The 13,957-nt window shown below is 41.3% G+C and overlaps 1 protein-coding gene across 2 annotated transcripts; it reads right to left on the reverse strand.

Annotated features, from left to right (window-relative positions):
• Positions 1 to 2,918: 2,918 nt before the first annotated feature.
• gramd1c (GRAM domain containing 1c) lies at positions 2,919 to 13,957 on the reverse strand. Of its 2 annotated transcripts, none has more exons than XM_041065512.1 (18): positions 13,797 to 13,957; positions 12,916 to 13,027; positions 12,346 to 12,469; positions 11,968 to 12,068; positions 11,360 to 11,455; positions 11,177 to 11,257; positions 8,596 to 8,714; positions 8,349 to 8,505; positions 8,095 to 8,254; positions 7,854 to 7,997; positions 7,643 to 7,761; positions 7,373 to 7,515; positions 7,168 to 7,271; positions 6,539 to 6,709; positions 5,612 to 5,678; positions 5,268 to 5,387; positions 4,741 to 4,846; positions 2,919 to 4,138 (listed from the first exon to the last, which is right to left on the reverse strand). In XM_041065512.1, the coding sequence occupies exons 1-18, from the start codon at positions 13,940 to 13,942 to the stop codon at positions 4,070 to 4,072; spliced, it is 2,139 nt and encodes a 712-aa protein (XP_040921446.1). In that variant the 5' UTR covers positions 13,943 to 13,957; the 3' UTR covers positions 2,919 to 4,069. The 2 variants fall into 2 exon arrangements, with proteins under 2 accessions (XP_040921446.1, XP_040921445.1); XM_041065511.1 differs by having other exon boundaries at positions 12,916 to 13,030.

A 13,957-nucleotide genomic window follows, 5' to 3' on the forward strand; every position in this document is an offset into this window, starting at 1 on the left:
TCAACATGCTTTTCAGTAAATCTGACAAAACCTTCTTTAGATGATGCCATGAATTTTGTCAGTAAACATTTGGCACAGGTTTGCACCAAACCAGTTACCAGTTCTACCACGACAGCTAGTGAGTGCTCGCGTGGTGACCCCATAGCTAGTATGAGGCGCTCATTTTCATCAAATTGCTCTACACATTTTTTAACTAGAGGCCGAAGATCCTTTAGTGCGATCTTCGGCCTGATAAGTGGGAATCGAGCTTGGGCCAGGTTTGACATTGTGGCCTTGATTGTGGTTTTGAGTGTGGACTTTGACGATTCTTCTAGTTTGCTTTTCTTTGGTCTTGATGCCACTCTTTGAGTAGCTAAATGCATTTTTTACTATGTGACGTCATTTTGGATAAAAGCGTCACAAAGAAGTGACGTCAAAGGCATAATCAAAGACACACACGTGCACATTGTACACATGCGCGCGCACAGGCGCGCAGCAAGTCTTGGACAGATTAGATCAAACGTGACGTGAGGACTGTAATGATAAGGTGGTATTACACATTACACCACAGGCTGGCAGTAAAGGTTTGTTATCATGCCAGTGGACATTAAGGCTCAGGTACGGAAGCTGGGTGATAAGGTACAGGCAATGAGAGAGGTAGCTGGAAAATTTTACTTTAAAAAAAAAAAAAAGATAACATTTGGTTCCAGTCTAAACAGAGTAAAAGTTACTGCAGAGTTAATTTTTCAGTTCTTTCTACTTTCTACTTCAGTGTTTATATTTAACTCTACATGATAATCATTTATTAAATGTTGCATTTTCCTCAATATAGACTCAGATTTACCACAATATGGAATTTTATTTCTTCCACTAAAGAACTTACTTTACAGCGTTTTTAAATCACAGCAAACAGCATGGGACAACAAACTTGAATCATCACAACTGTATGATATCAGATAAGTACAGCATATACCACATTGTAGCCTACTGTTTTATACTTTTGTAGTTTCAAATAATATATAACACGCACCACTGGCATGTGCAGTATTAATGGCCAACTGTATATTATATTTGTATTTTGACATCCTCAACCTCCACTATCAGGTACGCACAGTTTTTGTTGAAATAAAGAGCACAGGTGCACTTTTGTATTTTATTTTATTTTATCTTACAGTTATTTATTTTTCCTTCTTTATTCTTAGTTTGTTCCTTGTTCTAGTTTATTGTACCTTATTGTGTTTTTCTTTGCCTTTAACGTCTGTGATCTTCCGAGCCGGTGCAACGAAATCTCGTTCAGATACTTGGTACTACTTGGGACGAAAAGTAAATGGCAATAAAGTTCTCTGAATCTGAATCTAAGTGGTCATAGTCAGTCTCCCCTTTGCCTTTTTGGATCCCCTGACTGGTGCCACAATCACTGTCAGGATGAATGAGTCTTAGCATTTGCTCCGCTCTCTGCCCTCGCTGCTGCTCGTCTGTCAGCCCATCTGCCCGCTCTCCATCATCCTCGGCCCTCATTCCTCTTCTATCAGAGACAGATACGTCGTAATGTAGTTTGTGAAGTTTGCTGATGACAAGAGATGAACAGAGGAAGAAAGGTGAGAAAGGGAAAGACCATCTCGTTGATGGTCACTGACAGCCTTGGCTGTCACGTTTGATCTAATCTGTCCAAGACTTGCAGTGCGCCTGTGCGCGCGCATGCCTACAATGTGCACGTGTGTATGATTATGCCTTTGATATCACTGTCTTTGCGTGTTGCATCTATACAAAAGAAAAGTAAGCTAGTATAATCATCAAAGGCTAGAAAAATTGTCAAAGGCTAGAAGACCACACTCAAAACCACAATCAAGGCCACAATGTCAAAACTGGAACAAATTGGATCCCCATGTAGCAGGCCAATGATCACTTCTGTGTATGAGAAATATCACAAACGATTGTCAGAAATACAGAGAGTCATATTAGCTGCAGGGTTGGAAGAATCGGACACAACAGCCATCCTGGCTGATATGTTGACCAAAATAGTGCAAATCCTTACGACATCTGTTCTGAGAGGACTCCGGCCATTTTATGGAGATGGCTTTTTCAGAGTGTCTCGAATGGATGTCACAGAGGCAATGGAGGCCCCATATCTTGTAAACTGCCTCTCTGAAAGTCTCGCTGATGGTTTTCACCTCCCACATGCAAAATGCAAGAGTGCTGAAGAGCTGGCAAAACTTATCAAATTGGCAGTGGCAGAGGAAGTTGACTCTCTTTTATATCTTGCTTCTGAAACCCAAGATTTACCAAAAGAGCCTGCATGTTATGTAGCCAGCTGCATTCCTGGACCAACCCTCAATAATATGGTTACTCAAACGTACACATACCTGCACAGATGTTTTAGTATGTTGCCATACATGTGTCAGACATTATCTATTGTGGACTAGTTTTTTGCCTGCAGCTTCTTTCTGAAGTTTTACATCAAAATATATTTAGATTTCCCAGGAGCACTCTCATTCCTGATATGATCTTTGTGCCCTAAACCAAAGCAACTCAGTGCATTGTGCAGCTTTAGAAGTTGTCAGTGTTTTTGGATTGTAACAATGCGATCTAAGCACCTGTCTTGTACTATTGTATGCTGACAGAAAACAGAAAATTAATCTGCAACAATACTAATAAATGATCTATCATTTAAGAAACACTTTGATAAAAAATACCTAAATTGGTTCAAGCTTCTAAAATTTCAACATTTGTTTATTTTCTTAGTCTTCTATAATGATAAATAGAATCTTTTTGGGTTCATCAAATAAGACAAGACATTCAGAAATGTCAGCTGCTCTGGTAGATAATAAAATATTTGACCTTTTCTAAAAGAAATGACCAAGAACATAATTTACTAACCAATAATAATAGTTATAATAATAGCTTGTGGCCGTAAAATACTGAAAGCAGCACATGCAGGATTCTGACAAGAAATCTTGTTTATTTCAACAAAGCATTGAAATACGACTAAAATGTACAAAACAGCAACTAAATTTAAACAAGTGATGGCTTAAAGAAGTGTTTTTAAGTAAGAAACGCTGAACAAAATTATCTACACAGACACAAGTGATGGCAACACTGTAAACATCAAACAAGGCTCAAGGCAATTGTAGCTGTGTGTCACCAACATGTGATTAAGAAGGGAATAAAATGACTAGTGTTCATGTCAGTTTGGAAATCACAGAACAGTCAGTGGTGTTGACAGAGCGAATGTGCAGTACAGTACTGAGATGACCTGAGATAGCCCCACCGACCCTACATGCACAGAACACAACGTATTAAATATGTGACACACTGTCAGTAGTATTTTCTGAACACCAGATTTGGATCATGAACAGTATTATAAAATTCAATAGTTATTTTTGTTTTTGCAATTTAATATACATTTAACATTGAAGCAATTTCTTCAGTTTACACATAGAAGAAAAGATTGTGATTACAAACTAGAAGACCAACTTTCAAATCTGAGCAACTGATTCTACAGTTTTTATTGGGAAAAAATAAAAATTTTAAAAGATATCTAAAATACAGCCTCATCTACGAGGCACTTGTGCAAAAATTAAAATACATGCAAAATTTAAATAGAGAAAATTTGTTGTTAAATAATAATATTGATTCATCTCTGGAGGATAAAACAGAAGCAAAAGTATTTACAGGAGGTTATCTGGCACGAGGTTCATCGGAGTATAGTAAGGCACATCAGGAAAGGGTTTCCTGAAATCCAATGCCGCTGTTCAGGAAAAAAGTGAAAAAGAAGCAGCCATGGGAACTGACAATAGCACCCAACAGAAATCTAAAACCCACTGCTCCATCTGCGGCCGACTCTGATGTAACTTTGTCCTCCCAGCAGTCAATCTGCAGCTTTAAAAACATCCTGGCACCTGATGCCCCACCACAGGCTTTGGGATTGTGTAACCCCTAGCAACACATGGCATGTCAGGGGGTCTGGGGACGTCTACATGGCAACATCACTGGATACCAGATATTTCCTCAGAGGCAGTTCAGTGCTGCAGTCCTTTCTTTCCTCTGCAGGGCTGGGGATAGGTGTTCTGCAGTCACCAGGTGTGGAGCATCACTGCGGCGCTGCTGTTCGATTGGCCATGGCAAAGTTTTGCTGCAGTAACACGAGCGAGCTGCGGAGCTGTGAGGAAGAGAAGAACTAACTCAACACCAACAACACCTGCTTCAGGTCTTAGTGTTACAACACGGGTAAATATTACTATGATGGACTCCTACTCCTGTAAAAGAGAACATTAACAGCTGCATGTCTCTGCTTTCTCTGAAGGAGAATCAGTGCAACTTATGTACCCTTTCAACCTCATTTTTCAAAGTCATTATTCAGAACACAGTACACACGCTCAAGCCAGGATAATAATATAAAACTTTTAGAACCATGACTGTGAAAAAGACTCAGCATTGCACATTTACCAGCTGCCCTTTGAATATTTTATTGGTAGATGAGCAAAGTGCTGTCAGATTCAGCGGCATCATGTTTTTTCATGATTTTGTTCATATCTCAATCATAAAAAATCTCATATTTGTGATATAACTGTAACAATTACAAGTACATAAGATTAATCATGAGGTAAAATATGTAAATACCAAGCACATACATACATACATACAACAGGGGCCAAATTTTGCACAAATGTGTGTACAATGTGCACAATCATGGCCAAATTTGAGCTACAGTCAGACTTATTAATAATGTAGTGCTTCCCTGCTTAAAACAGAGTGACCAACCTGTTCTAAAAGGTTGATGGAGTCCTGGAGTACAGTTTTTAGTAGGTTCATGTCTTCTCTGGTCCTGTACCCTGGTCCCTGTCTGGGACCATATTCAGGGACAGAGCTGTCAAAGAGCATAAAAAGAAAGGGCAATTATTCTGATGTGAACAATGAAATATTTACTTTTGCAACATAAAGGGAGCAGATGACTAAAAAACAGAAGCAGAAAGAAAGTGAAGGAAGAGTAGAGACGGAAGTAAGAAGAGACCTCAGAGCGGAGGAGCATTGATGCAAAACTGTGTCACTTACATAACCACATTTACTGAGGCTGACAAACAGGCAGTTTTAACATTGTGAGTCATTACAGTAAGAGCTCTCTTGTATGTGGTGGGCTGCTTAAACACCTCAGACAAAAGGAGAAGGAAAAAAAAAAAAAAAGATGGAGGAAGACTAACCCCTTCCCCCTCTACACCCACGCTAAGACTTCTGTTTCCTGAGAGATCATAGCAGCTACTGATATAGTTACAGACAGAAAGTTATCGGACCTGGCCTCGCTCCTCTCCCTCAGCCGATGCTTTGTGCTCAGGTACATGCGGTGGGCTACGTCTTCCATGGCCCACAACTTGAAAAACAGGCCCAGATTCAGCACTGTCAGAATCAGCAAACTGAAAGAGACAGAAAAAGCAAAGAAGAGAGACGAAAGTTTAGAAGAACCTTACCAACACCAGAAATTACCATAAGCAATCTTTAGATATAATAACTTTTCTCCACTAAGGTGGTGTGTCATTTTGAACAACATTAAAGACATACAGATTCTGCATCTAATATGACAGTTTTCAGTTATTTGAAAACACAATACAAACCAAATGTTTCCAGGCTGTTAACTTACATCAGACTCATCCCAGCTACTATCGTGGTGGCGTTCCATCTGTATGGGCCTTTCACTTCTATGGGGCCTGAAACACAGTAGAGGACAGATCAATAAATTATCTTTATTTTTCCCTTAAATGTTGGATATTTTAAAACAAAAGCCGAGTTGGAGTCTATATGAGAAAGTTTTGCACTGGATTTGCAACATTTTTCTGGTCAGAAGCTATTTCCTCCCAACGGTATTTAAAGATTTTGCAACAGCTTGAGATATGAATGTTGCCATTTTCTGGGTGTGTCAAAGAGTGTGACTGGATAAGCTGGTGACGTATAACTCAAAGATGCCTCTGAATCACAACAGTTATAGCAGTGGCAGTTGTCTGGCATGTGGTTTTCACCACATTCCTTTGCTTCCAAGTTTTTCAGTGTTTTGAGCATTTCATGCTGCAGTAGAAGAGACTGCTGAGCGACTGAATGCTTGATAAACGAAAGTCTACTTTTTGAACATTTTCATGCATTTTAAAAGAGCTGAAGACCTCAAATGTTCATAGTTTACTGCGGTTAGACTGAGAAAATTTGCTCCAACATTTAAAATGTGCATCTGCTAAATTGAAAACAGTAGACAAAACAATTTTGGTTTTACTACCACTAAAACAATACTAAAAATTATAACAAAAATTTACACTGAAACTTGAAAATGTGCAAATCTCAGCGAAGTAACCTTAAAAGGTATAGTTCATCAATTTAGTTAGAAATATGCTGCATGACAGTGCTGATTCCACCTGAAGCTGGAGCCTGGTGTCAATTAGCTATGCTAACCACCTCCTGGTTGTAGCTTCATATTTAACAGACAGATGTGAGAGTGGTATGAATCTTCTCAGCCATGTCTGGCCAAGAAAGCAAAGTGCATTCCAAAAAAAAAAAAAATGTTCTTAAAGGTGTCATGTACCCATGTTGCCATCTCTGTGCTGTTCTGGGTCTTGCCCATACTGCTTGTTGGGCTTCATGTGCTCTGGCAGAGTCCGGCTGTACGTCCGCCTCCTCCTCCGAAGCCCACCCATCTTCCCAGAATCGCCGCCTCCTTGATTCATCTCTGCTTCCTCCTCCAGCAGTTCTGCTTCTGTTTTCATGTCATCACAGGGCCACAAATAGGTAAACACAAAAACCGGGACATGTGGTGTTTAACACCGTAAAAACACCACATGGTTTCAAAGTCAAAAAGCATTCCGTGAATCTAGACACACTTTGCTCAATGGGTGACTTAAAAAAAACAAAACAAAACAAAACAAGAAACCCTTTTAAAAATGTACATAGTTGATGAAGGTTTCCTATTTAAGCTCAGTGCGCTGTGCACATAGAACGGCTCATATGAGCACCTTCAGTCTGAAGCAATAATGTCCATTATATTCCCCATTCTCCTTCCTTGCAAATGCTGTTGTAATAAACTTCAATGCAGCAGAGCCTGACGTGTGCTGGAGGAAACAGTTCATATCAGATCAGAGATAAAATAATCTATGGGCTAAGGAAAGAAGACGGGGAAGTGCTTTCCACAGTGTGCGAACAGGGTTTTCTACTCACCCAGCTGTCTGAAATAATCTTCTATGCCGCTCCAGGAGTTTTTAGTGATAAAGGACTTAACCAGGCCCCATGGCTGCTTCTTGTACTTCACATCAGTGTAGACTCTGCCATCACAATAGAAATTTTAAATGCCAGACATTTAGAAAATATAAGTCAGTATATAAATTGCATTATAAACATTTATGAGTTATTTATAATACCTCACCTCAGTCGACACTTCCGCTTTGAGCTACTTATGATGCAGTATCGGTTTTGAGTGTAGAAGTAATCGTGATAGGGAACGTCATGAGTGTACACCTCAGAGTCCACGAGGTAATACTGACCTTCCCTGGATTCTTTGTACAGCGTCTGAAAAATAAATGGAGGACAAGTAAACAGCGAGCTATAATTCACACAGAAACCTGTTCAGTCACCTATTCAAGTGTGCGCACACCATTCACGCTGATGTAAACACACCACGCTGATGTAAACACACCTGGTTCTCTGTGGCGTTGGAGAACTTGCCGATCAGAGGGTTGCTTATGGTTATTATGTAGTTCAGACTCCGCTTTGTGTTTCCTGTGGCATCTTTTTGCCAAGCAGTAAAGGTGGCATCTAAAAACACAAAGGACACACGTGACAGGTTTCATTAGATAGAACCGGTGGGGAAATTAGTTTCGGGAACGGCAGAAAAGAATGGGCCTTACCTGTTATCTTCCTGACGTTCATGAACCTGCGTATGAAGGTGGAGTCAGTGAAGAGCAGCTCGAACATTTTGCTGGCGCTGATGTGGAAGACCTTGTTTAAATACAGTCGACCCTGCACCTGCATCGGACCCACTCGTTCCTCCACTGATAAAGCCAAGAGGACAGAGGCAGGGCTGAGTATTAAAATACAAAATACATGCCCTCAAGCATCCTGCAAGTGCCTGGGTTATTTTTTTTTAACCTTCTTCGTTGCTCTCTGAACCAGTCTGCTCAGAGACGCCGTTCTCGTTGGCGTTGAGGTCAAGAGAAAGCGAGGAGCGCTTGGAAACCCGCTCTGGCCCGAGGCGGTCCAGTGAGGGGGCAGGACTGCGCTGCTGGGACGGGGTGTTGCGAGAGTCATCCTACAAGAGAACATCATGAAAAAATGTTGCTGTAAAAACACTGACATATGCTCAAGACACACAGAGGAAAAGAAAAAAAATATATTGTAAGCACCGCATTGGCTGCGTTCTGTGAGCCAAGAGGGGAAGGAAGGTCTTCCCCTTGAGGCGTGGAGGCCTCTAAAGGCCCATGCTCCATTACAGGCTGGCGAAGGGAGGGGGTCCGCTCCAGCCTCCCTGGACCATCATCACCACCAGTCCTCGCAGTCAGGCTGCAGGCAAACAAACAGGTGGTGTCAAATTATATTCTCATGTATTGTAATTGTGTGTGATTATGGGAGGGCAGGTGCAGGTGTGCTTACCTGGTCTGCATGCTTGATTCTGCTGATATCTGTAAGCTTTCCATCTCTTCATGACTCAGGCCCAGGTCATGCCCATAATGCTGTTTCACCATCGGCCAAAACTCCAAACTGGTCAGAGGCTGAAAGCCAAAAAAAAAAAAAAATAAGAAGAAGAAGAAGAAGAAGAAGAGAGAAAAACAAAATGAAAACAAGAAGAGGTCACAAGGGCATGGAAACATCAACCACAAAGCTTGTTTGGGAAATCAGCCCATCTTTATTTCTTCCTCTTTACCAATCATTGAGAGATTAAAAAAAAAACAAAAAAAAACATGTCAACAACAACAACAAAAAGAAAGACTGGTTGCACGTTACCTGGACACCTCCACGCAGTATAACTTTCTTATCTCCATGCCTGACAACCTCTAAACCTTATTGTCTCTGAACCGCTTGGATACTCATCTTACATTTTTTTTGTTAACCCTTGACAGCCAGGAGAAGCTCAGGCTTAGAAATATCAGCAAAAAAAATTAATATCTGAAAAAAAAAAATCCTTAGAACAACATAAACGCAGCTGTAGGCACTGTTGTTCAGAGAAAATACATGAGAATGTCAGTTTGACATAAGGCAAGATTACCAAAACAGCAGTTCCAAGTGGAGGTAACGTGATAAAACGGTCTGTATTATTGTAGGCGTGTTTATTCAGACGGTAAATTAAGACCTTTTCTACCATATGGAACCGCAAACGATGTTATAGCCCATCTAAAAGTGTACGACCTATTTACACAGACTGTACTTACTTGTCAGTGGACATGTCCCCACAGCCGTGAGCTTTAACTGGCTGTCAGACGGTGATCTCTAACCTGGACGCACCGCTCGCTCGCTTTCAGGAAGTCCTGGATTTGAGCGAGTTCGGGGGCGTAAAGACGCGCCGCCCAGATTTAGGTTGAGATAAAGGTAAATAAAAGCTCGTTCTACCTGTCGAAAGTCCGGTTCACCGGCATTTCAGACGGCCAGAGGAGCTCCGCTGTTTTGATGTGACCACGCTGACTGTGTCAGGAGCCTGCACCGCGGACACAAGCCGAGTGTCAAGTGCGCTCGGTGCGTTTTTTTTTAGGAAGGGGGCAGGTCGTCCATGCAAATCAGGCCTCGTGGCCACACCTGGAGAGGTCAATGAACTTTAGACGGTGATGTTTTTATACAGGTGTTTGTGCTCCAGATCCCAGCAGACCCACACCCGTGTGGGTAGGCTGCCATAGTGCCTGTCTATAAGAAGAATCCGGTGTAGGCCGCTATAGAGATCAAATTAAAGGCGAAGTAATAATTGCCATTATTCCAGTGTATGAATTTGTTCAACTTCAGCGGAGCTTTCAGCTGCTGCTTAATGTCTTATCCTATTCTTAAAATGACATTTCAGCTGTTTTTAGCCTCTACACATGAACTGACACTTCCATTCTTAAAGTTATAATCTTTGAGATTTGATGGTATCAAACCCTGTTTTTTGATATTATTTACTGTTCAGTCGTTTTCATTATTAGTGCAGGAAAAAAAACAAGAAAAATAATTTAATCTAATTGATAATAGCTTCACTGTTTACAGTTTACTTGCCTTCAACTACCTCTGGCAGTTCACAGCTTTAACTCACATCTCATCTGCGTCCATCTCCTAGACTGTTAAAAGACAACTGCCTTCAGGTCTTACTACTCCTGACGTTTTTCGTTGTTTAATCTTCGGTTTGACCCGATTTCAGTTCTTACTCTAACTACTTTCACTGTTTTACATACAAACTGACATTTCAACTTCCCACGGGGAGCTGCACCTCAGACGTGTCAAAGTGCTCCAACTTCAGCTGCAACTGAGGTCAACTGGCATCAACTAACATCCTACATCTCACATGCAAATGTGAAAAAAACATTTTAGGACATTTTGTTCTATTTAATCTATTGCACCTGCAATTTTCAACCTAAGGGGGCACACTTACATTTTCAAAGTGCTTTTACATAGTTTATTTTTCCATATTTATTTACTTTTGCAGCACAAAGAATTGGGTAAAAGGTGACTAAGCTGCGCTGCAGTGGGTTTATTTTTAACCAAATCTGTGACATACACGTAGGTAAATTATTCCAAACGCAGTACCTCAGTGTGCTGAACAATAAACAAAAGCTTGTGTCTGTTGGACCCGTGAGCAAACCCTGCTGCTGTGTGCAGATCTTTACCCTCCAAGCAACAGCAGAGCAGCACTGATAACCTCAAAGGAAGACTGTCTAAAACCGGGGCAGTGTGATATGTACTCTGCACCCTTTAGATAAGTGCTGCAAAATGGGGTAAAGTCACAGAGGCTGCTGGTGTTTTGGCACAACAGCAAGGTCTGCTTTCTAAAACTCATCCGGCTAGTGTCAGATATGCGATATGAAAGGACTGTAGGCCTTGTGGAGGGTGTTGTTCTTTACACATGAGACTATGAAGTATGAAGCAGGAACTACTGTTGAGCCTGCATGACCAATGCGTATTCCTACATGGACTGTGAACATTGTACTTATGACTGTCTTGAGTCAGGAGACTGTGCTGTAGGAGGTGACATCAGGTGAGTGGAGCAGGGCCTTACCTTGTCCAACAGTACGTTTTGCCACATGCGGAAAACACTTTGGTAACTTTTCTCTCTTGCAGAGAAGGAAGTGAAGAAGAACTGAGGGCGGAGACATAAAGAGATAAACCGCAATTGATAATGTGTTCATCAAGTGTGAAATACGTAAATGCTGAGTGACTGCTCCTCTCTAACACAATATACCTTCTCTGTGCTCATGCAGATCTGGATGGCATTGGGAATCAGCCGAGCCGTTTTCTCTCTGGTCATAGCCGTGACATCTTTCAGAGCCAGTGAGATCTATTTTAAAAAAAAAAAAAAAAGGGTGAAAGGTTCAGCAGTGAGTGCACACATGTTTAATCGCAGAACGCCATAAAGGGGAGAATCCACCTTTTGATACCATTACACTGCCAGATAGATCATTTTGTTATGACATCTTGCAATGACTTAGCAACTCCCAAGAAGAGGTGTGGACTGCAGAGCTTGCAGCAATTAAGATAAGTGAATCAGGGACTGTTGTAGGCACTGCATCATATGACTGACTGAGGCTGCTCCAAGTGTAGCAATTAGTGAATCTTCCTTGTTATTTTTTTCCTTTTGTCTGTGTAATGTTATGTAATCTGTTGCACATGATTGCAAACTGTTGCATCTTAGAAGCTCCTGCTGTTTCTTTTTGAGGTTGGAAAATCCTGACATGTTGCTTTGTCCACATGTTACATTCATGAGTAGACCGTGTGCTCCTTAACTGCCCCCCCCCCCCCCACCCCCCCCCCCCCACCCCCCCCGGGCTTTCCCCCCCGCTGTCTCATTACCTTCGTACCCCGAAACACATTGCTGTAGAAACACAGCCAGTTATCTGAGAGGTAGAGGCGTCCCTGAAGGAAGATGTCCCGCTGGAGGGCACACGGGTAGTCTGAGGAAAAATATAGCGAACCATCCATACAAATGAGTGTGCCTGAGGTGTTCTCTGACAGACTATATTTATAAAACAGGTCACTGTAGTAAGATGTTACTGTATCCTTGCTTTGTTCTCACAGTTCATTTTAAGTTCAGATGACATGCGACTACTTATTAGTTAATTTTGTGGGTTAAAAATCACATTATTTAACAGAGCTGAGATTTTGAACAACAAGAGAATATCAGCATCTTAAATGATGAACTCTTAAATGAAATCTGGATTCGTAACTCACCCACTATGAGCCTCTCCGACTCCGGCAGTTCTTTGAACAACCTCTTAAACTCGTCAAACTTCTGTTTGTAGGTTGGCAGAGGAGTTTGAGGTGCTGCAAGACACTGTCCTTGAGGATCGGAGCTCTGATGGAGGAGAGGTGAACGTTACTGACATGGACATATTAATGTAGTATTAGTCAAATTCAAGGCATTGAGAGTATTTGTTCTGTCTCTGTGCAGAGAACAATGAGAAATGATAAACTGTGTTTAACTTCTGACCAAAAATTGGAAAAAAAAAGAGGAAGGCAGACTCAGTAAAACTGAGAAAATAGTAAGAAACATCTCGAGTGAGTTTGAGCAGATGAAAAACAGCATTATTATTAAGGGCTTTGCATTCAGAGAAGCAACATCAATCCCACTTATATGAGGTGAAAACAGTGTAATGAAGCTGAGCCACAAGAGGGCAGTCAAAGGTTTTCTATTTCATAGCTAGAACTGCATGATTTGTGTGAATTACATCCAATAATATAATGTCTTATTCAGTAGTGGTTGTATGTTAACTGAGACAGTGTAGTGTTTTGTTGATTCACCTCGTCTTCATCAGAGCTCCACCTAACATCCACCGTGGATGTTGTCTCATCTGTAATGTCATCACTTGCCAGTCCTGACCGGTTTGATACCTGGTCCATCTGCTCTGCTGCACTGCTAGATAGTATAAAAATAAATAAATAAATAAATAAAATTAATTAATTTTTATTTCTTTCTTTCGACTTTGTTGCAGATTGCCAGGTTGTATTCAAACTCCAGTCCCCAGAGTGGTGTCACAACCACAATAATAACAACAATAATAATAATAATAATAATAATCATTCATCATCATCATCATCATCATCATCATAATAGTAACAATAACTTGTGGGTATTTTTAGAGTTGAACCTTAAGATAGATTATCTGAACCTAAGCTGTGAAATGTCATCAAACAGGGATAGCCAGGAGAACCACGGGGGAAGTCATCATCCCTGCAACAGAACTGGTTTGACTGGGAGGGTAAACTGCCCATGAAACCTTTACGCACTTGTCACTATCGTTACAGACACCTGTGGCAAACTGTAAAGTGGAAAAGTATCACTAAATTGAACAGATTTGTGTTACAAAGTGAAAACATTTATAAGTAGTCGTATTCATTTTGCATAAAACGACAGTGGCCCAGCGCCACCGCTCACTTCCCCTCTGTCTTTCTGCTCGCTGTGAGATTGAGTCGACTGATATAAACTAATCAGTCGACGTGGATGTCGAGTCTTGTCAGACGAAACCAAACTGATAAACGCTTACTATCAGATATGTAAAACCGACAAACGTGTGTCTAAATGCTTTCACGCACGGCGCCATATGCGCACAGGTGTGCTGAAGCTTCTGCACGTCCCCACATGCGGGTGATCTGAGACGAAACCGCTGTTGTCAATCACTTACCCGGCACGGAGCGGACCCAGGATGTCTTTTCTCTCTATGTGTGACCGAGATTTAAAATAAATAAATAAATCACAAGAAGACACGGTTTGTCCCACACAGCTCTGACGGTCCGTTGATGAGTGAAGCCTGTTGCAGGTGCATCTCATCCGGCCAAGGGGGAA

The sequence above is a fragment of the Toxotes jaculatrix genome, chromosome 20, assembly GCF_017976425.1.
Source record: "Toxotes jaculatrix isolate fToxJac2 chromosome 20, fToxJac2.pri, whole genome shotgun sequence".
Taxonomy (NCBI): Eukaryota; Metazoa; Chordata; class Actinopteri; family Toxotidae; genus Toxotes; species Toxotes jaculatrix.

Excerpts from the sequence above, each read along its gene's own strand:
- gramd1c (XM_041065511.1), bottom strand. The coding sequence starts at position 13,942 with ATGAGATGCACCTGCAACAGGCTTCACTCATCAACGGACCGTCAGAGC. Across the intron at positions 12,470-12,915 it reads GGAGCTCTGATGAAGACGAG|AGCTCCGATCCTCAAGGACA; the intron begins GTGAATCAACAA and ends CTCCTCCATCAG. Across the intron at positions 11,258-11,359 it reads TCTGCATGAGCACAGAGAAG|TTCTTCTTCACTTCCTTCTC; the intron begins GTATATTGTGTT and ends CTCCGCCCTCAG.